Below are 21025 nucleotides of genomic sequence, written 5' to 3'. Positions count from 1 at the left end.
TCGTTTCATAATTCAATAAATTTGAGAGGCGTTCCACCTGGCGGATCCCCGAGCGTGCTGTAATATTGTCATTATGCCCCCCCTCCCCATCCACAGAGTACGGAAAAGAGAGAGAGGGGCAGAGTGGCGTGGTTTCGTGCGCCGTTATCATTTGGAGACTAAAGATTGCAGTCCACACAATAATTCCACGCGAGTTGGCAGCCTGCCACTTGAACTGGGTACTGGGCGACTGGAGACGGGGAACTGGGTGCTGGAGACTGGGAACTGGGGGACTGGGCACTGGGGGAACTGTGTGTGCGGTCGCGGTCAACTGGAAGCCATCTGTTAGTCCACCCCGCTCCCCAGCCCAGACCACACTGCAAGCAAGCACCCACAGTCGCAGTCGCAGTCGCCGTCGCCGTCGCAGTGCCTCGAGATCGCCTTTGGGCAGGCAGGCCAGGCCAGGCCAGAGAGAATGCGTTCCACATGGCGGCAGGCCTAATTACATTTCTCGGCAAATGGCAAATGGAGAATGGCGTGATTGCACACGCAAATGTTCTCCGCTCTCCGTTCTCCGCCTCTCCACTCATCGCTCTCCCTGCTCTGCACGTTCTCTGCTGCTGCTGCTGCTCGAAGCTGTGCTGTGTGTTGGGTTGTTTATATGCGTAGCAAATAGATTTATGCGCTCGTATTTTACACGCTTAATCCCCTTTAGCAGCAGCAACAGCAGCGGCAGCAGAGCGAGAGCGGCGGCGGCAGCTGAAACACTTGCTGCAGTCGCTCTCCCTCGCCATCGCTCTTTTCTAGCTCTCTTCCTGCTCCGCTGCTGATGCTCTGGGCACTCACTTCCTGTGCAAGTGCAGGGGTCTCCTCTCGCCCTCTCTGTCTCTATCGCTCGGGGCGTACGTGAGACCCGCGCCGACTCGTGCAAGTACTTAAATTACCAAATGAGTTATGCCCTCGCAAATATTTAACAAATGTCCAAAGAAAAAGTGGCAAAGCAGCAACAGAGAAGTGGCGAAACGAAGGAGTCAGCTAAATGGGGGGATATATCTACATATACTCGTATTCGTATGGGTGGAATGTGGTGGGGGGGCATGCAAGATGTGGCAAGTAAATTATATGGAAATCATACGGAATACGGCAGACATTTCAGTTGGTTAAGCGATTGCCCATTTGATTGGATCATCAGCAGTAATTACGAATATGCACATAAATATATATTTAATATTTAACTTTTAATAATTAATAATTATGTAAACCATCGATGATAAATGAACAAAAAAAACTGGGAAGGCTTCCTTTTGCGTACCCACTCAGCGGGAGATTTTTGTTTGCGATTTTTTCTTGTATTTTATTTTAATTGCTTTTAATTGTATGTAAAATTAAGCCCTCAATTAGTTCGTAGGTTTTATGTATATATGTATGTATATTTTGAAACTATTTTTCATAATGAAAATGCATAATAATTGTTGCCGAAATCATAGTTAGGTCTGCCCTAAATATATGCCAATTTTATATATATTTTACATGCCTAAAAACTTTTAATCTATTCCTATATATGTATTTATTGTTTTGCAGCTGCAAGTTCTGGGACTACTACACTTATGGTTAATTTTCTAAGGTTTGGAAGCCAATTTCTAATGGAATGGAGAATGGAGTTCTTGTAAGTATTAAATTGAAATTAAATTCCACTCCCTGCTTTGCTACTCCACACAATTTTCTATTCCATTTATTGTACCCTCTGCATGAGCCTTAAATTATTAAGTAGAATTGCTTTTAGCCCCTTTTTGTTGTAGTCAGAGAGAGATAATTATAAGCGCTTTTCCCCTGCCCCCCTAGTACCATATACTGCTGCTCATATGCAACTGCAATGTCGGGTATGAGACGGTATTATCCTCTCAAATATATTGCATTTCCCTCTCCCAAGTGCCACCCCACTCCCCCCCATCCATCTGTGCACTTGCCCATACTCTATGTTGAATTTTCCAAGAGAACTCTTGGAGTATGAATTTTTGATCTGCTATGGATCTGGGTCTGGGCGTCTGCTGCCACCCCATTGGAAGGAACAGCCCACTCGGTTGAGTGTTTCCCTGCCACACTGCCACTTCTGCCGCTTCTGCCGCTTTGCCGCTCTGCCACACTGCCTCTTCTGCCACTTCTGTCGCTCTGCCGCTTTGCTGTTTAATTTTCAGGCCCGCTCATTAATCAAATGTTGCCTTATTTGCATTTGCTCCATCCACCCATCCACCCATGCGGATTCCCGAGTTTTATAAATGGTCTACGAAATGGCCCAGGCATGCCCCGTGCCCCGCGCCCCGCGTGCCCCGCGTGCCCCTCTTTGGCATGCCACTCTTTGGGTCGCTTAATTTATTTGTAAATATTAACACATAAATTGCTCATGAAGAGCGTTTCGCGTGTTCCGGGGGATTTGTGTGTTGTGCAGCTCTCGGGGGGCATTTATCAATATTTTATTGGCCCCATAAGCGTATTAATTGTCAGGGTTACCTTTCTGTCTGTCTGCATGTGTGTGTGTGTGTGTGTGTGTAGTAGGCAGGGAATTAATTAGTCGGTACTGGGCACTATGTAATTGCATTGTCCCCTCCCCCCGTTCAATCTGTCTCCATGGAGACGTGAAAAAGTCTCCACATGCGAAATGCAAAATTCATACGCAACAACAAAACGGGACCACAAAACCAAACTGAAATGACAATGATGATGGCAGGGAAAGGGAATGGGGCAGGGGGTATGGGGCAGGGGGTACGGGTCAGGCACTGCTCATGACAAGTGCACACGAATGAGTTTCATGAGCTGAAGTCTTCCGGACAGAGTGAAAGAGGGAGACTGACCCGGGCCACATCATCAAAGGGAGTGGACACGGAATTCGGTTTGGAATTTCTTTTGTTGACTTTACAGATGCCCTTCTGCATTAATGCAGGGAAATATGCACACAATAAGTGGCTGAAAAAGATGCCCAAAGAAAGAAGAAAGGCGCTCTGAAAATATATGTATATAGAGAAATATCTCTTCATAGTTTACAGTATATTAAACCAGACTTGAGCTGCTGCCTCTGCCCTGTCCCAGCTTCATCGCCCAGTCAGCCAGTCCACCGAATAGCTGCAATTTCTGCCCGAAAAATGTTAGAGTATTCAAAGCATACTTCTTCCGGGTAGTAGCGTTTGAGTGACAGCTGCTTGCCAGTCGGACATTTGGTGTGTGGTTTTTGAGCTAACCATTCGCTCAGCTTCCCCCAGTCCCAGACCCAGCTCAGAGCCATCCTCCCAGTCCTAGACACATGAAAATGACATGATGCTCTCTCCTGCTGCTGCTGCTGCTACTGCTCCCTGCTCATGCTCCTGCTCCCTGCTCCCTGCTCTGTGTGTGGATCCCACACTGATGATGGCCCTGCAGTCCGGCAGCCAACTCATGCTGAAAAATCCTGTTGACGAGGATAAAATGCAAAAACAGTTTGAGAAGTAGAAGAAGGAGACTGCTGCTCAGTAAAGGGCAGAGACAGGACAGGGGCTGAGCAGAGTCAGGACAGAGCAGTGGCAGGGGCAGAACAGGGGTAGAGAAGAGGCAGAGCAGTGGCAGGACCAGGGGCAGAGAACGCAGGGGAAAGTTAAGTGAAGTGTAGACACACTGTCAGGCTTTGCATCTTGTGGCTGGGGCTGCCGGTCGAGTCGGAATCCGAGAGTCCCGGGATAAGTTTATTGTTGTATGTGCCACACGAATTGTTTTCTGGTCAAATCTGTCACTCGGCCTGTCCAACTGTCACGGGCCAAAAAACGAAACAAAACAAAAGGCAAAGGCAAAGACAGAGACAAAGTTAAGCAACGGAAAGGCAAGGGAAAGGCAAGGAAAGGACATGACAGCAGAGGCCTACCTAGAACCAGTTGAACTTTAACCCAGAACAAAATCCACAGAAGTAGATTGATGATTGTATTGTCTGGAGGGGGGGGAGAGACGAACGGGGAGAGAGAGCAGCGAGCTTTAAATTGAAATTAGTTTGGCGGCAGGGCGTGGGCCACTCAACTCACCTGATGAATGAACGCTGCTGCGGCCGATGAGGGCATTTCTCTTCAACCCCCCACCCCACCCCACCGATGAGGGATTTCTCTTCACCCCCCACCACCCCTTTTTAGGTGTAATCTACACTGCCCTCCGGCCCTGCGCTCTCTTTGTAAATGAAACCACTTGGCTTTGGCTTTGGCTGTGGATTACGTGGCGTAGAAATAAAGCTTACGAGCTGGAGGGTTACGTGATGCGGCTGGATCCCCCACCCCCCACGGGGCCAGTGCTTATGGCCGATTACACACAAAGACATTTCGCCGACGGGCGCTCTACGGGATCGGTTCAACAGCTAACTCTCCATCTCCCTCCTGGCTCTGGATCTGACTCTCTTGCTCTCTGGCTATCCCTCCTGGCTCTCTGGCCTGGCCTGGCCTCATGCTGATTTCAATTTCTCGCAGCGCGCAACATGAAACGCTACAAAATAATGAAATAATGATGACGATTGCGCTGCTTGTGGGCTTAGGCTTGGGCATTACTTTTTCAGTCAAGTATCTTCGGGGCCTTTGCGCATTTTGTTTGATTTCTCAATGGATAGAGGGAGAGAGGAAGACAAAGAGAGAGAGAGTGAGTCTCGGCGGCTTCTTTCTTTCTTTCTTTCTTTTGGGTGGATTTCTTTATTATTGTGCGTTGAGGTACGACTTGCAGTCCAACTGGGACTACGACCGCATGTGGTGGCCAGCTCAAAGTACGAGTATTCCCAGCCCAAGGAAATAAATGAAGGAGAAACAAAAAACGAAAACCAAGCCACACCACACCGAAACCATTCCAATTCCATTCCCATTCCATTCAATTCCGTTCAATTCATTCATGAAAAAGCGTCGACTAATTCAAGTTGAAATGTGTGAACCAACAAGCAAAGCAAAAGAAAAAGCAAAAGCAAGAGGAAGGAAGAGAGTTTCGGCCGCGGCCTCAGCCTCAGCAACGCTAATGATTAATGTATGAGCACACTGAAAAGAGTCGCGCTCTCACTCCTCACGCTCTCACTCTCCTCCTCACGCTCTCACTCCTCTCTCTCTGGCACAGTAGCTTGCAGTGGCCATGCTGCGCTGTCGATCGCACTGAGTGTCATTAAGGTTGACTTGAGCGCAGCTGGAAGCGCCTGAGAGAGAGAGAGAGACTCTCTGCGGGCTTTAGCTGCAGGCTAAAGCTCCCTAACTAGAACTCAACTGCACTCCACGCCACGCCACTCCACTCCACTCAACTGTCGACTGTCAACTGGCAATGTCAAATCGTTTTTAGCGCAAAATGCAATTTGGTGTAACTCAATACGCGGCAAAACAGACACAGACACAGCCACAGACAACAGCATCCACAGCTCCAGTTCCTGCTCCAGTTCCCCCCCTCCAGCTTTAACTTCAGCTCGGGTAATTGCCAGCCAAGTGAGTTCATTTGAACTTACGGTTCATGCATCATGCATCATGCATGATCATCAGCTCAAAACGGGAACGGGAATGGCTATAGGAATGGGCTAGCAGCATGGGTTGCCAGTATGGGGAGCATGGATCATTAGGAGGGGTAGATCTATGCTGACGGGGCGTAAATAAATCCAATTTGTTGCGCGCGTGAGCGGTTTGACTCTTTTTGTTGTGTGTGTGTGTTTTTTTTTTTTTTTTTTTTTTTTTTTTTTTTTATTGTGTTGTGTGTCGATCGATCGATCGATCAGTTGGGTCGTTGTGCCTCTTCTCTATGCCATTCGTTTGCTACCTCGTACTCTCGTATATATCATCGTCTTTTGCTTTCCGGTTGCCACAACATGTCAATCATTGGCTGGCTGGCTCCCCCTGGCATATCAAACGCATTGCAGCTACTTCTATTGTTTCTTTGTTTTTTTCTTTCTTTTCGATCGCGGCTTTTGCTTGGTTTTCGTTTGCCATTTATTTATGATTGTGATCGGCTTCGTTTTGCAGCTTTGGCTCTGATGATTTTATAATGGGATTTGAGTTAATGCTTTCGGTTCGGTTCAGTTCAGTTTTGGTCTGGTTATGACTGGGGCCTGCCTGCCAGGTGTAAGCCAACAAACGAGATGAGATGACTGCCAGATAAAGCGTAACGAAACGCGGATCATGATTGTGATTGTGATTGTTTGCTCTGAAACATTTCTTCGGGGCTAGTACCTGCTCGTAATTTCCCCCTATTAAGATCTCTTGAGACTGCCCATCCCGTTGGCTTTTTCTTTGATCTGGCCACAGATTTAAGCTTAATTTCCCCCTCTCCACTCCAAATAAATTTCTCTTTGTGTGACTTATAGCCTGCAATTAATAAAAAAAAAAATAAATAAAATAATTACTTCCCTAATGAGAATAAAGTAAAGCAACAAATCCAAAAATATAAATACAATATATGGGTAGATCCTTCCCCCCCCCCCTGCCCTGCATATATCATAAATAACCAAAAATTCTGGAAAGCACAGTGCAAAAAGGAAACTGCGAAATGAATGGAAATGGTAGCTGGAAAAATGTCTGGGCATAATAGAAAATTGTACGTTAAACGCCAGACGCAAAGGCAAATGTTTTGGGTGGGCAGGCGTTAGGGCATGGGAGGGGGGATCATTGGGGCGCTATCCACAATGAGAAAATCCAGAGACAGACACCCAACGAGGAGCAACCACTTGTTTTATAGCTGGCTATATTTTTGCATGCAGACATGGCCAAGAACGGGGGGCCGCCACATCCCCCCACAGCCCAGCCCCAGTGGCAGTACTTGGCTGTGGCTGTGGCTGTGGCCGTGCCAGCGCCTGAGAGCGACAAAAAGACGTTAATCACGTTGAGTTATGTGACATTCTTATATCTCTGCGCCACCAAAGTGTCACGTACGCATTTGTTCCAAGCCAACAACTGCTACTCCTCCTCGACAAAAGGGGTGGGGGGGAGTGTAGGGTGAAGAGTGTAGGGTGGAGAGTGCAGGGTGGAGAGTGGAGTGTGCAGAGTGGAGTGTGCAGAGTGGAGTGTGTGTGGGAGTTGGAGCAGCAAAGGGTATGGGCTCCAATGGGTATGGGATTGGGTACTAGCTGTTGCTGTTGCTCTTGCTGTTGCTGCTGTCAGTTGTCCATTGTTATAGTTGTTGCTGGCAGCGAGGGTACTTCGTTTTTCAGGCAGAGCTAGGGAGCAGCTTGGATGCTCTTTGAGCACTGGATAACTCTCTGCTATAGAATATTCATTAGGCTGGGCCCAAATTTGACCAAAAAATTAATTTTTTTATTATTTCAAGGGGACACCCCCCAATTCGATTCTTTGTTGTTCAATAAAATTATACAATTTTTTTTTAATTTTTAGTTTGCTACCACGAAAATAAAATACAAATTTTTGGATAAATATACAATAAAAAAAATTTAATTCGTCGAAAATAAATACAAATTTTGGTATCTGGTAAATATACAATAAAAAAAATTTAATTCGTCGGTTTTTTTAAATATTATTGAAACTTAGAAACTAGTTCATATTGTGATAATAAGGTATTTTTATTTTTTTTTTTTAGTTACTGTTAAAAATTTAACGATTGGTGAAAATCAAGATCAATTCAGCTTAGGTTGATATATTTATATATATTATATATAACAGATAACAAATATATTACATAACAAATATATTATATTTATTTAACTAGTTCGGAAAAACTTGTGCAGGTTTCTTACTGCCAATAACTGATTAAGGACGATATGAATGGTATCAATATATGTATGCAATAGATTTCACCAATTATCCAACTCATTCAGCAAAAAAAATTTTTTTTAATTTTCTTGATTAAAATTTTTTGTAAAATTCGGTAGCAACCTCTAAAAAATAAAAAAAAAATAAAAGTAAAATCATGTAAATAACTATTAAATCCAAGGGAACGAAACTACGGGGGTGTCCCGTTTGAATTTCGAAAAAAATATTTCCTGGCCCAGCCTAATATTCATAGATCATATTTATTATCAAAGCTGCTGTTGGCCATGATCCTTAGAACTTTACTGCCGTAAGGGCATCCCACAGCCTTGAGGTTCGTGCCTGCCTTTGATTTCTTGCACTTTCGTGTCGTTTCTTTTTGCGCCAGTCTGTTTGGGTTTTTATCGCCTGGATACAGCAACAGAATACCCCATACCCCCCAAACCGATACAGAGCCCTGCACCCGCGCGCTGCCTCAACTACTCTTCGGGCGGAGGCTGCTGCCCGGCCCCATCTTCAACTCTTTCAGCCGTGTGGCATATGCCACACACTCCAATGATTCGAGTCGTTCGCAAAGGTTTTTCTGTTCTGTACTGTTTTTCTGCCCTTCCCCTCCCTTCGCCGCCTTTTTATTTGTTTGCAAAGTTTTTCTTGCGTTTCGTGATTTTCTTTTTTATGCTTGCATTAAAAAAAAAACAAAACGCAGCAGCAGCAACACGAAGGAGACAAAAGAGGATTTTTTCTTTGCTTTTGCTTTTGTCATATATGTAAGTACATATGTATATGCATGTGTGTATATACATATGTACACACACATGTGTATTTTTGTGTGAGCTTTCTTTTGTTCTTGCCCTTTATTCTATACGGTTTTTGCCATTGTCAACACTCGGGACACGGCACTCTCTCACTCTCTCTCTCTGGGTCTGTCTCTTACATCTTCCATTCGCAGTATCCAACATTCAACATTCAACATCCTTGTTTGCGGCTGTTTTGGGTGCAAATTGCACTTTTGTTTGGAACAAATGCGAGGCACATCAACAATGCCACAAGGCAACAACATTTTGCCACTCTCTCTCTCTCCCTCCCTGCCACATGTGAAAAGAACCAAAGAAACGTTGGGCAGTGCAGGGAAAACCCAACCCAACCCAACCCCATCCAACCTTGCTTTTCATTTCGCTTAACTTTTCACTTTTTTTCCACTCATTTCGCAGACAACACAACAGAAACTTTCCCCCATCGTCGTCGTCGTTGTCTGTGTCATTTCTGTTGTCTGTTGTCTCTGCCACTGCCGTTGACAGTTTGACTTATGCGACTTATGCAATCCTGAAATTAGTGCTTTATCCGCTGCAGCAGCAGGGACACTTTGTAACCCCCACCACCCCTTTGGTTATGGATGAGCATGTGCCGTGTGACAGTTGGATAATCAACTGATGCAGGCGGTAGAAGGCATCTACTAAGTATGCACAGCGGAAGGTTCTTTGTGGCCTGCTGCCATTCATATTTGCACGAGGGGAAAAAATGCAATGAAAAGTGGAAGAATTTGCAAGATGATTTTAGTTTTGGAAAGCAAACAATGCAATATGATGTTTTATACGAGGGCGGGCAGATAAATGGTGGGCCTAGCAAAGAAAATGATTTTTTTTTTGTGAATTTTTCTTTTTTATCTGTCAGCATAATCTCACGGCCGAATTTACCGTCCCGACGCGATGCTTAATAGATGCGTAACCAAACATACTATACATATATCAAATGAAAGGCTTTGAACTGTAGATCATATATGTATATATTTATTTTCAATAGAGACCTCCCTGGTCAAAAGATATTTGCATTCAATTTTTATTTTTAATTTTATTTTTATTTTTTTTAAATAAAAATCAAAAATAAGTCTTATTTTTAATTTGTATTATAAAAATTGGTAATACAAGTTTATCTTGCTACGAGATTCCTCTTCTTCAAAAAACTTAGCTGTATTTTTTGCACACACCTAGGACACTTTTTTCGACTTTGATTTTTTTAAGCTCATACGTCTTATTTGTGATCCCTGTTTTTTTATAGCATTTCTACAATTTTTGTATGCCCTACAAGAAATAGGATTTGTCAGGGTGCTCAAAATAGGCAAATATTGTGAGATGATATTCAGCATTGGACTCAAATCTCTTGCCACTGAGCCCATCTTGGTTGGAACAAATCAAGGCTGGGTTGGGTGAGGGAGCAATTCGTAATTAATTCTAATTAATTTAATAAACCATCCCTGAAATAACTGAAATACCAGAAATTTCTCAGGCAGCATTTTTGCTGTTTTATTCATACACGAATAAACCAAATGAATGCCTCCAAGAATGTTGTTTTCCAATGCAACGTTCGGAACTATTATGTGCTCGAAAAGTTTTGAATAATTTTCATATAGTATTTCCGGCAGCAGTTTTAACTCGGCAAGTTTTCAATCGCTGTTCAAACTACTTTCAGTGCCAGAGTTCAGAGTTTAATCCGCAGGAGAAGCCGAACTGTCTGATGCCGAGCAGCTCTACTCATTCATGATTATTATTTCCTGTCTCGACGAAAGTTTTGCTGCCTGCCCGCCACCACATCAAAGCGAGCCGAGTGGAGCCGCTCTTATATTTCGTTAATTTTGACAAATTGCGGCTCATCAGCAGCCGGGGGGAACTGTCCCAAATGGTTTAGAAAAATGCTCGAGGGGGGACGAAAAACAAAAATAAATTAATTACGCATTTCAATCATTTTGAAATGTATCTTTTCCGTGGCCCAAATTGGGCGCATCATTTGTCAGAGGCGAGCGCACTCACTCCATGCTGTACTCGTCCCTCTCTCTCTCTCTGCTGCCAAGTGGAAAAGGCGTCAATGGATTGTTGGGAGTGGGAGTGGCAGTGGGCATAGGCTGTGGGGGGAGGTAAACTGAAACCCATCAATTGAAAGACTTTGTCGGCAGCAGCAATAATCAAAAGTTGTAATTATGTATTATTTATTTTGTATTTATTGTGCATTATTCACAGCGAGAGAGCAGAGCTCGGCCATCGGCCATCCTCGTGGTATTGAGGGACGGAGACACGGGACGGGCCAATTCCGCGTCTGATTTATGGTTGATAAATTTATGAAAATCTTTCATGCCGCGAAAGACCCTTTGGGGGACTGCTCTCTACGGTTCTGACTGGCTGCCTGGCTGGCTGACTGCCTGGCTATGGGTTGGTAACTCATCAATATCATTAATCATAAAATTAAGTATCATTTATATTAATTTATTATTGTGCCACAGAAATTTCAACAGAGCATTCGTTGGCCGTTCCCCACTACCCATTCCCCCCTCCGCAACTCCACTGATTTATCATATATAATGCTCATTATCAACATTATATATCTCATGATGATGTTGTGCTCATTTTCGTCTGTCTTTCACGTCTCACGTCTCTCTCTCTTGCGCTGTATCTCTCTCTCTTTCTCTGTCTCATTCACAGCCCATCATTAATCAGCTGCTTCTGCCGCTGCTTCTGCCTGCCTGGGCATCGTTTCTCATCGTTCCTCTCCTCTCTCGCTTGCATTGTCATTAGCTCTCGCTCTCGCTCTCACTCACTCGCTCCATCTCCGCTTCGTGCTCAGCTCGGGGCCGTGTAATTAATTATGCTCTTTTGTATTCTACCGACAATTTTCAGTGCTCTCTGCTCTGCTCTGCTCTCTGTCTCTGTCTCTGCTCTCTTCTGTGCTTATGAAATATCGCATATAAATTGGAAACACTTAATCATTTCGATTTACATTTTAATTAAAATATTGTATATCAAAATGAGTCCCCGATGATCAGTTGGCTGGCTGGCTGGCTCTCTGGCTGGCACTCCATAATAACTGGACGCCGGGGGGCGCTTATCCCAAAAATAAACATGTGGATCGGATTTTTTGTCGGTTTGTTTTGTCGGTTTGGGGAATCCCTAAATATGTGTGGCCCGGCCAGTGGGTGGCCGTCCCCCAAACTCCAATTAGGAGCGGAATAAAGCTGCAGCAAGGCAAGGCAACCTTCTGGTGGAATTTATGGCACTCTTACGGCACTCTATTAAATTCCTCTGACTGGTTCCAGTATGCCATTCATCCGGAATCCATTCATTGGGCGACATTTTAATCTACAGCCATTGGGTGTCACAGTGCATGCCAATGAAAAATAATAATGAAATCCTTTGGCCCCCCCAGCTCGAACAAAGAGCCAAGAGAGAGAGTGAGGGCAGAGGACAGTGGGCAGTGGGCAGGGGAGGGGGAGAGTGGGCAGAGCAGTGAGGAGAGCCAAGAGCCATTCAAACAGGAATCATTATCAAACAAACAATGGACCGGGTCGGGTGGGGTCGTGTCGGGTCGGTTGGGGTCAGAGTAGAAGCCATAACCAGACGTGGAGAATCAGGAAAGGAGTCGCAGTCGCAGTCAGAGCCAGAAACAGAGCCAGAAACAGAAGCAAAGACAGAAACAGAACCAGAACCAGAACCAGAGCCAAAGCCAAAGGCACACAAGCAGCTAAAAAATTAATACTGAATCGAGAGCCCCGGAACCCAGAACCCCGAACCCAAAGGCACACAAATCGAATGGCAAACAGGCAACGTGGAATAAGGAAACACAGCGACGAATGTGCAGAGAAGGTGCAGCAGGCCAGCAAAGAGCTCCAGCTCCTGCTTCAGCTCCTGCTTCAGCTCCTGCTTCAGCTCCTTCTTCAGCTCCTGCTTCAGCTCCACTTCCTTGGCCAATTCACAATTCACAATTTAACAAACTAATAAATATTTTGCTTTCGGTGCCTTGCCTTCCGGTGCTGCTCCGAAACGGACATGGATATGCCCTCCCCACACACCCCGGAAAATAGAGCAATTCCTTTGGCAGCTGCGTGGGAGCGAGCAAGAGAGAGAGAGAGAGAGAGAACGAATGAAAGGCAAGAAAAATATAAATCAAAGGTTGCACTAAACTTTGGCCTGCTCGATGTCGTTGCCAGGATAACAGCAAGAACGATGAGTATTGCCCCTGGAAGGGCGGTTCGGCTGCTCCTAGAGATGGCAGCGTGAGTGAGGCGTGAAAAGGGATTAAAGAAACACTCACGAGTGAGGGAGCAGCTGCCAGAAACACTCACGAGTGAGGGCAAGCTACTGCTGGCCAATGCTGCTGCAACAGCTGGCAGCTTGAGGCGTGGTTAGTGGGTTCAAAAGTGCTCGCGTAGCCTGCCACATGCAACCTACAACGCTCCACCCCCCCAAATTCCCAATTAAACATCCCAAAAGCCACGTGTCACGCTGCCATCTCGCTGGGTATCTGCAGTGGGAAGCCATCTTTTGTCGGCTTGATAACTTGATAGGTGCAGGCTGCATTGTTGTTAGCATAGTTGTTGCTGCTGCTGCTGCTTCTGCTGCTGCCAACAAGGACACTTTGGTGTTGGATTTAAGGAGGACACACAGAGTGGCAGAGAGACGCAGAGAGAGAGAGAGATGATACTGACTGGGGGGATCCGCACATGGCTTGCAACTGCCAGGCTGTCGGATATGCACTGACATAAATTGCTTCAACTGACAACGGCAGAGGGTCGGAGGAGGAGGAGCAGCAGAAGGAGCTGCAGCAGGAGGCAGAAGCAGGAGCAGAAGCAAGAGTACTGGGGATGGATGCTGCAGGACCTTGCCCCATGATTACTGCCTGCGTCTACGTCTCAGCTCTCAGCTCGCAGCTCTCGGATCTCTCTGTGCTCTGCTCTGCTCTGTACTCTGTGCTGGGCTCTGCTCGGCTCTGCTCTACTCTGGATTGTGCCTCTGCCCGGGCAATAACTTTTCTCTGTCCGGGGCCCCGTCTGCTGCTTTGGGGTAAAATTAATATTAAAATGGAAGCATCGCCTTCGTCCAATGTCCGACGTGGCACGACGCATTGCACACTGCACGGAAGGACCTTGCCTGCCCCTGCCCCTACCCCCTGCACCCAGCACACAGTGGAGCGGAGCGGAGCGGAGCTGCTAGGGCTGGGCCATGGGGCATGGGCATGGCAGGACAGGGCAACGCCAGTCAGTGCCAGGGCAAAGGACATTTCCAATTTATTTACGCTCAGAGGCACTTTGTCTGCTCCTTGTAGAGGGACACGACGACGACGACGTCGAGCATGGGGCACGGGGCACGGACTACGGTTTGGGCTCTTGGACCATTTCTTTTTTTAACCTCCCTCCTTCCCCCCCCCCACTGCATATGACAGTATTTGTGTTGCCTGTCAGGGGGGGGGGGCCCAGAGACAGAGAACGAGAGGAGTTTCCACTCTCCCTCTCCCTGCCACTCTCCCTCTCTCTTTCTCTCTCTCCTTGTCCCTTTTTTGCCAGCTTCCTTTCTATTTTTGACAGCAAAATGTTCCTTCTGGTTGTGTTAGCGTGAAAAGTGTTGAAAGGTGTGAAAATGAAAATTTACTACTTGCCGCCAAGATTTATGCTGGCCAATATTTTTGTGCACTCCTCCTCCTTTTCTGTGCTGCCCCAAAAAAAGTGGGCAGAAGTGGGTGGCAGGCGGGCAGGCAGGCAGGAGGAACGAGGTCTCGGGTCAAGGGCCCTGACATGGCCAGGGACTCCGCCACCGACTCTGACGACAAGTTATGCAGCTCTAAATAAAGTGAAAAGGTTTTCTGTGGATCATCTGCTGCTGGCTGATGAATGGCCACGGATGGGATGATGATTATCTGCACTTGTTTTGGGTGATATTTTAGGGAATTTATGCCTAGGATTTCGCTGCAATATTTGGCTGCTTGGCTCGCTCCCAGTATGCTGGGCATTTTCTAGCACTTCTAGCTGCCATTTCTGCCAGCGAAATCATAATTAATTACCAGTTAGATTAGCCAGCAGCCACAGCACTCGAGTATCAATATCCGCTTTCCGCTTGCGGCTGAGATTTGTGTACATAAATGTGCCACTGATTGCCCCACTGATTGCCAACAATCTTGGTTCAATACTTGACGCCTGAGCCTCAGCCTGTCTGCCTGTCTTCCTGCCTGCCTGTCTGCCTCCCTGCCTGTCTGCTTGGCCTGTCCTGTCATGCCCATTGTCATCGATTGGCATCCTAACTTGACATGCGCCCAGCAACAGCAACAACAACAGCAAATCCTGTGTCAAGCATCCCCGACACGCACATGATAAATTATTATCTGCAGACTATGCTGATGAGGGGCCTGGCCAGGAGGAGGAGCAGCAGCAGCAGCAGCATAAGGATGTGCCTCCCTCCCTCTGGCTTTGCTGCACTGCACTCGGTGTGGCCCTCCTCCGTGCACTTTGCACTTTGGCACAATTTATATTTAAAAGGCAGAGGGACAGGAACCGGAACAGATTCTGGATGCAGGATCGAAAGGATTGCCAGCCAGCAAGGGGGGCGGGGTCAAGGCAGTGATAGATGGAGCAGGGGGTTGGGCTATGGGCTATGAGGCTGGGTGTGGGGGCCAGGAAATGTGTCCGGCAGCGCTCCTCTCGAGTGCGACGCGTAAGTGGAGCGGTAAACAAGTGACCCAACCAGCCACGCCCACTACGGGTCCCACCCATATGGCAGAGAAGAGAGGAAACGGAAGATGCAAGATGCCAGGGACAGGGATGGGACTTGTGACTGGAGACTGGAGGATGGAGACTGGAGGATGAGAGCTAAATGTTGGCTGCAGTCGCTCAGCGGGCGGGCGCCATTTACCAAGTGTCAGAAGCAAAGCTAAAGCTATTGTCGACATGACTTTGGACAACAACAACCAGATGACAACCCCCCAACCACCACCCCCTTCCCAACTGAATCGAAAAAGTGAAATGCTTTGTTGGCAATTGCCGAGGAGTTTCCCCAAGAGAGGCTCGAGAACTCGTAGAACCCTGATGCCTGCCCGCCCCCCAGCATGTGTCAACTGTGGAGGGATTTTACGTTGCGGCGGTGGCGGCGGCGACGGCGACGGGTCAGACTCCAAGTCCAAGTGGAAGTCCAACTTCAAGTCCAAGTCCAAGTCATGGCGATGGCAGTAGCGGGAGGGCGGTATGGGCGATAGAAAAGTGGGTGACAAGTAACCGGAAAATGTATTTTATTGTTTGCATCCGGACATTTTCGTTTTTCCGACCTCTGCTCTCCAGAGTTTTCCTCTCCTTCACTCAGCTTCCGACGACGACACCAATACTGCTGCCCTACCCGTGCCACTGCCACTGCCCCTTGTTCCTTGTCCCCTGCTGCTGCTGCTGCCCCTTGTCCCCTGCTGCTACTCCTGCCCCTTGTCCCCTGCTGCTGCTGCTGCCATTGCCATCTTGTGGCACTAAATTTGTCGAGTAATTGATGATATTGCACTTTTTCACCCGAAAATCCATTCGAGCAGCAGCGCTGCAGATGCTCACCAAGCTGTGGGCGTTATTGCGGTAATGTTCCGGCCAACTGGGAGGGGAGAGTGGGAATATCCAAGGAGTAAGCCGAATAAATACTGCCCCTGACAGGCTGAAAATGAACTGAGCAACGCATATCGGAACTAGTTCGTTCTGCAGTAGATAAAAACGGGGCTAAAATAAATCAAAGACTTGTGCTGGGGATATCAATTTTAGGGCTAAATGGTTACAATTTCTGTTTAAAAGATTTACTGCTTTCTCTCTCTCTCTCTCTCTCTCTGTCTCTCCCTCCCTCTCTCTCTCTCTCTCCCCGTGTAGCTTAGCTTTCTTTCGTTAGACATAATCCTTCATATCAACTTAGATACTTATGGCCTATGCTCTACGCCCTTGCAGCTCTACTGCCTAGTCCTGTGACCCCCCCCCCCATTCGAGCCCAGGCCAACTTGATAGATTGCCGAAATGTGCTGCGTATGAATGAATGAATGGAATGAATGAGGGGAATGTGTATCTATGCCTCGGTCCACCCACAGCGTCTGCTCTGGCTCTGCGCTGCCTGATGCGATGCTTCCCCGAGATTGATGGCCAAAATGGCTGTTGAAACAACGTCGAGGCAGGCAGCAAGGCAGCGAGGCACAGACAGCGAGGCACAGGCAGCCCGCTCAATGAAGAAAAATAATCACCAACATCATTTATTTTCCGTTTTGCCTGCCGCCGTACAGCACACATCAATCTTTTGCAACAGCAAAAGCAACAGCCAACTATCGACCATGACCATGCCTGGACTGGACTGGACTCCACTCCACTCCACCACGGACTACGCCTCGAACGCTGGCTGTTGCCTCCAACTGTAGCTGAGAGACTGGGACTGAGACTGAGACTGGGGGGCTGCAACTGGGGGCCTCGTGATGTATACTTTTGTGAGCTTGACAGCTTCTGACATGGACTGGACGGGCGATGTGAATGTGAACGTGGAGCGGAGCTGAAGTCTGTTGCTTGATGCTTCCTGCTTGATGCTTTGGCGCAGCTGACAGACGACTTTTGACGTTTGTCTGCAATTAACGATGCCATTCCCAGTCGCTCAGTGTTGAAAAATGACTGCAGCTGCAGGTGAAAATGGCACAGCAGAGTGTTGGTTAATGACATGACAACAGGCCAGCAGGGGAGTTGCTCAGCTCAGCTCTCACCCAGCCAGCCAGCCATCCAGCCAGCCAGCTTCAAGTCATTTAAATCATTAATTCCAATGACGACGACTACGACGACCCCACACACGCATCCCATCACTCAACCAGAGTGATGTCAAAGATGGACGAGCTACGAGAGGAGATGGATAGATGAGTAGAGGGAGTAGAGGGAGTACTCGACTCCGAGTCAGAGTCAGCGTTGGGTCTCAGCCTCGTTTGCTGGGACTAATTTGTGGCTCTCGACTGAGCGGAGACGCCCACTGTGGGGCATAGATGGATACACTGAGAAAAAGCCCCAAGACTTAAGGCTGGAGCAAGCTTCCGCTCTGAAAAGGTTCTCCGCGCAGTGTAGCCACAGCATTTGATCCTGGCTGAGGCACGTTGTGTGTGTGTGCGTTGTTGCAAGTCACTTGAAAAGTCATTAATCATTTTGTGGGGTGGATTCCGCCTCGTAGTGCTGCAAAAATCCATCACGCGCCGAATGCCAACCACTCACATCGACCAAAAGCAACAACCAACAGCGAACAGGCAACAAAACAGGCAACAGCTAACAGCTAACAGCTAACAGCCAACATCAATGTCAACGTCAGGCAGTGGCAGAGGCAGGACGCGGATGTGAGCGCGGACAAGGCGACGGCAGTGACGGCAGCGACGTCTGACGGGCGGAAGAAAAGCCACCCATCAAGTGGGCAGGGGAGGGAGCCATGCCTTGCTGGCATGGCATGGTATGAGCGAGCCCCAATGAAAGTGCTTTGTGATTAGGAGTCAAAGCATATGCTTTTTAATTTGCATGTCAGTTTTGCGGTGCTGGTTCGGCGGCAGGCCCAATGCCTGCCCGATGGCTGTTCTACGCGTAGTTGGTCCGTTTAGATTAGTGTCTGTCTGTCTGTCTGTCTGTCTGTCTGTAGAGCGCCATGTGATTGCCAAGAGCTGTTCCTCAGTTTGTTATGCGGGGTTACCGGAAGAGTACAGACTTCTTGTATATGCTCGGAATTTTAATTGAATTTTGACAATTGTTTTGAATTAATTAAATAAATATGTATTTTATGACAGCTCAAATGCTAAGCACTGCTGGTAAAAATATTATTTATTGGTTGCATTTCACATTTTTTTTTTTTGTATGCCAGCTAAGATCTTAGATATTTAACTATTAAATGGGCGGCACACTGATTTATCATCCTCGACTTAGTGGTATGACTAGCAGCGCCATCTGTACCAAAAACCAAAGAGACTGCAGTTTAAAATTTATGCCACGCGACACCGTTTGCTTACGGCGTTTATGGCATCTGTTTGCCATAAATTTGCGCTGAGAGCTCATCGATTTTCTCATAGGAGGCGCTCAAAATGTTCACTGGAATTCGAGTACACAGCGGAAAAGATGTTGGACACGAAAAAGATTTAAAAACAAGTATAAATCATTTGTTTCAAACGTAAACAGTTGTCAAAAAATATTTTTCCACGATTTTTCCATCATTCCAATATATCAATATGCGACTTAAGGACCTTCCGTACACCTTTACAACAACTAGCCAAACCCCAATAATACTACCCTGCCCACAATCAGAAAGCTTCGTGTTTGTTTGGCCATTGGTTTTAAGCCATTTTTATTGCCGTCTCAGTCTCAAATTGATGTTAGTGGTTCACGTTCGGTAGATGTTAGTCGCAGATCCTTCGCCTTGGTTAGCACCATCCGCAGGGGCCACAGCAACCTCCGCAGGGGCCGCAGCAGGGGCCACAGGATCCACAGGGACCACAGCAGGGTCCACAGCCGCCACAGGGTCCGCAGCAGGGTCCGCAAGGCCCGCAGCAACCTCCGCAGGGTCCACAGCAAGAGCCACAGGGTCCACAGCAAGGTCCGCACATGTTTGAGCAGTTGAGTTTCTGGAAATATTGCAACCAAAATTTGTTTAATTTTTAAATTTATTTTTGAATTTTGTACGATTTTTTTTTACCTGGAACCGAACAAAAACTGAGAAATTGAGACGAACAAAAATTTGACTACACAAAATATTTGGAGATGTTTCTAGCCGGAATGGTGCTGTGCGAATGAAATAAATGGGAAGGGAGAAATAGAGAATGGATTGGACATCAGCCCAAACACATTTCACAGATGACTTGATGACTTTATTTCTGGGTTACATTTTCCATATTCAGCCCATCACATTAACCAAGCAATACAATTCTTTCATTCCTTTATTCTCTTATATTTTCAGTTATTCCTCACACTCCGCTCCGAGCAGTACAGAACAACAAATTTTTGTTTAGCTTCGAGTTTTGTTTGGTTTCAGGTAACTACTTTCACACTTCTTCTAAATATAATAAACTAATGCTATTTTTCTTTTATTATTTTCCAGTACTTTTACGGATCAAAAATGTGTGGACCCTGTGGATCGTGCTGCAGTCCCTGCTGTGGACCCTGTGGACCTTGCTGCGGGCCGTGCTGTGGACCGTGCTGTGGACCCTGCTATGGACCCAATGTCTACGGACCGTGCTGCGCAACAGGACCCTGCTTCGGGTGCTGCGGTGGCTGTTGCTAAGCACACGACAGGGTTTAAGCCTTCCATCACAAGTCCGGTGAAGCCTGCACAAATCTCGAAGCTATCGTGTAGTCCTTGTGAATAAAATATTTATAAAACATAAATAGTATAATATATAAATAAAATATTTATAAAACATAAATAATATAATATATAAATAAAATATTTATAAAACATAAATATATAATATATAAATAAAATATTTATAAAACATAAATAGTATAATATATAAATAAAATATTTATAAAACATAAATAATATAATATATAAATAAAATATTCATAAAACATAAATACAAATAAATAAAATATTTACAATTAAAACTTTTCACAAATCTTATTCATTGGGTGGTTTTCGGCGGAATGGGAAAAATATCCTTGATCCTTGATCCTTGATAAGGACTCCATAAAATCAAGGACTTTATCCCGATCAATAGAAGGCGTCGCACGCCCAGATCGGATGAGAAATGGCGGAGTTATAGCGGCTAAAAGGCAATATCCTTATTGTCCTTGAGGCCAAACGATGAGGGAAATCCTACGGACTACGAGGACACGGATCACATCCAGATCGGATGAGAAATGGCGAAGAAGAGGACGAATTTATGACTACGGACATTATCCTTGATCCTTCGTCCTTTAAAAGGACTCCATAAAATCGAGAATTTTCTTCCGGTCACGAGGACACAAAGAACGTCCTGATCGGACGAGAACTGACAGAGCTATTGCGATTTCAATATTGCTAAAATGAATTATTAATCCGCAAATTTGAATTTCGCGCCCTCAGTTTTGCATCAGCCAGCTTTTGACATGATGTAAAAAAGAAAAACCAGCTACCTTCTGCTGACTTCTGTTCGCCTGGTACTCGGTCTGAAAATTTTCTGGTTTTCGGCCATTTGAGCCTAACAATTTCAAAAAGTTAGTTCCAGAATTGACCGTCGTTGTCGTGGGGGCGCCAGTGTGCAAAAACGTCGTTTGCACAGTAGCGCCCCCAGCAGCAACGACGGCCAACGTTGGAACTAAAGTATGTTAGTTCAAGAAATCGCCATTCCCATTGGGGGCGCTACTGTGCAAACGACGTTTTTGCACACTGGCGCCCCCACGACAACGACGGTCAATTCTGGAACTAACCTTTTGGAATTGTTAGGCTCAAATGGCCGAAAACCAGAAAATTTTCAGACCGAGTACCAGGCGAACAGAAGTCAGCAGAAGGTAGCTGGTTTTTCTTTTTTACATCATGTCAAAAGCTGGCTGATGCAAAACTGAGGGCGCGAAATTCAAATTTGCG

The 21025-nt window shown here is 46.3% G+C and overlaps 1 protein-coding gene and 1 long non-coding RNA gene across 4 annotated transcripts; one reads left to right on the top strand and one right to left on the bottom strand.

The window, feature by feature from the left end:
- The first annotated feature begins 1612 nt into the window (after positions 1 to 1612).
- Positions 1613 to 19845, top strand: LOC111064721 (male-specific sperm protein Mst84Dd-like). 3 transcript variants are annotated; one of them, XM_022352485.2, is made up of 3 exons: positions 1613 to 1645; positions 19418 to 19492; positions 19559 to 19845. In XM_022352485.2, exons 1-3 carry the CDS (start codon positions 1628 to 1630, stop codon positions 19739 to 19741), a joined length of 276 nt encoding a protein of 91 aa, XP_022208177.2. In that variant the 5' UTR covers positions 1613 to 1627; the 3' UTR covers positions 19742 to 19845. The 3 variants fall into 3 exon arrangements, with proteins under 3 accessions (XP_022208177.2, XP_022208174.2, XP_022208175.2); XM_022352482.2 differs by lacking the exon at positions 1613 to 1645 and adding an exon at positions 18530 to 18612; XM_022352483.2 differs by lacking the exon at positions 1613 to 1645 and adding an exon at positions 19266 to 19338.
- Positions 18780 to 19584, bottom strand: LOC111064724. Its single transcript, XR_002606892.2, has 2 exons — positions 19157 to 19584; positions 18780 to 19085 (listed from the first exon to the last, which is right to left on the bottom strand). It is a non-coding gene; the product is annotated as an uncharacterized LOC111064724 (long non-coding RNA).
- Positions 19846 to 21025: the final 1180 nt, after the last annotated feature.

Source organism: Drosophila obscura, unplaced genomic scaffold (genome assembly GCF_018151105.1).
Source record: "Drosophila obscura isolate BZ-5 IFL unplaced genomic scaffold, ASM1815110v1 contig_179, whole genome shotgun sequence".
NCBI classification, from domain to species: Eukaryota; Metazoa; Arthropoda; class Insecta; order Diptera; family Drosophilidae; genus Drosophila; species Drosophila obscura.
This window is presented reverse-complemented; position numbering and strand designations above follow the sequence as displayed.

What these genes read in the sequence shown, in the direction of transcription:
- LOC111064721 (XM_022352482.2), top strand. Translation starts at nt 18,549, where the DNA reads ATGTTCACTGGAATTCGAGTACACAGCGGAAAAGATGTTGGACACGAA. An exon ending in CGAAAAAGATTTAAAAACAA is followed by an intron (nt 18,613 to 19,417) that starts GTATAAATCATT and finishes TTATATTTTCAG; the next exon opens with TTATTCCTCACACTCCGCTC. An exon ending in CGAGTTTTGTTTGGTTTCAG is followed by an intron (nt 19,493 to 19,558) that starts GTAACTACTTTC and finishes ATTATTTTCCAG; the next exon opens with TACTTTTACGGATCAAAAAT.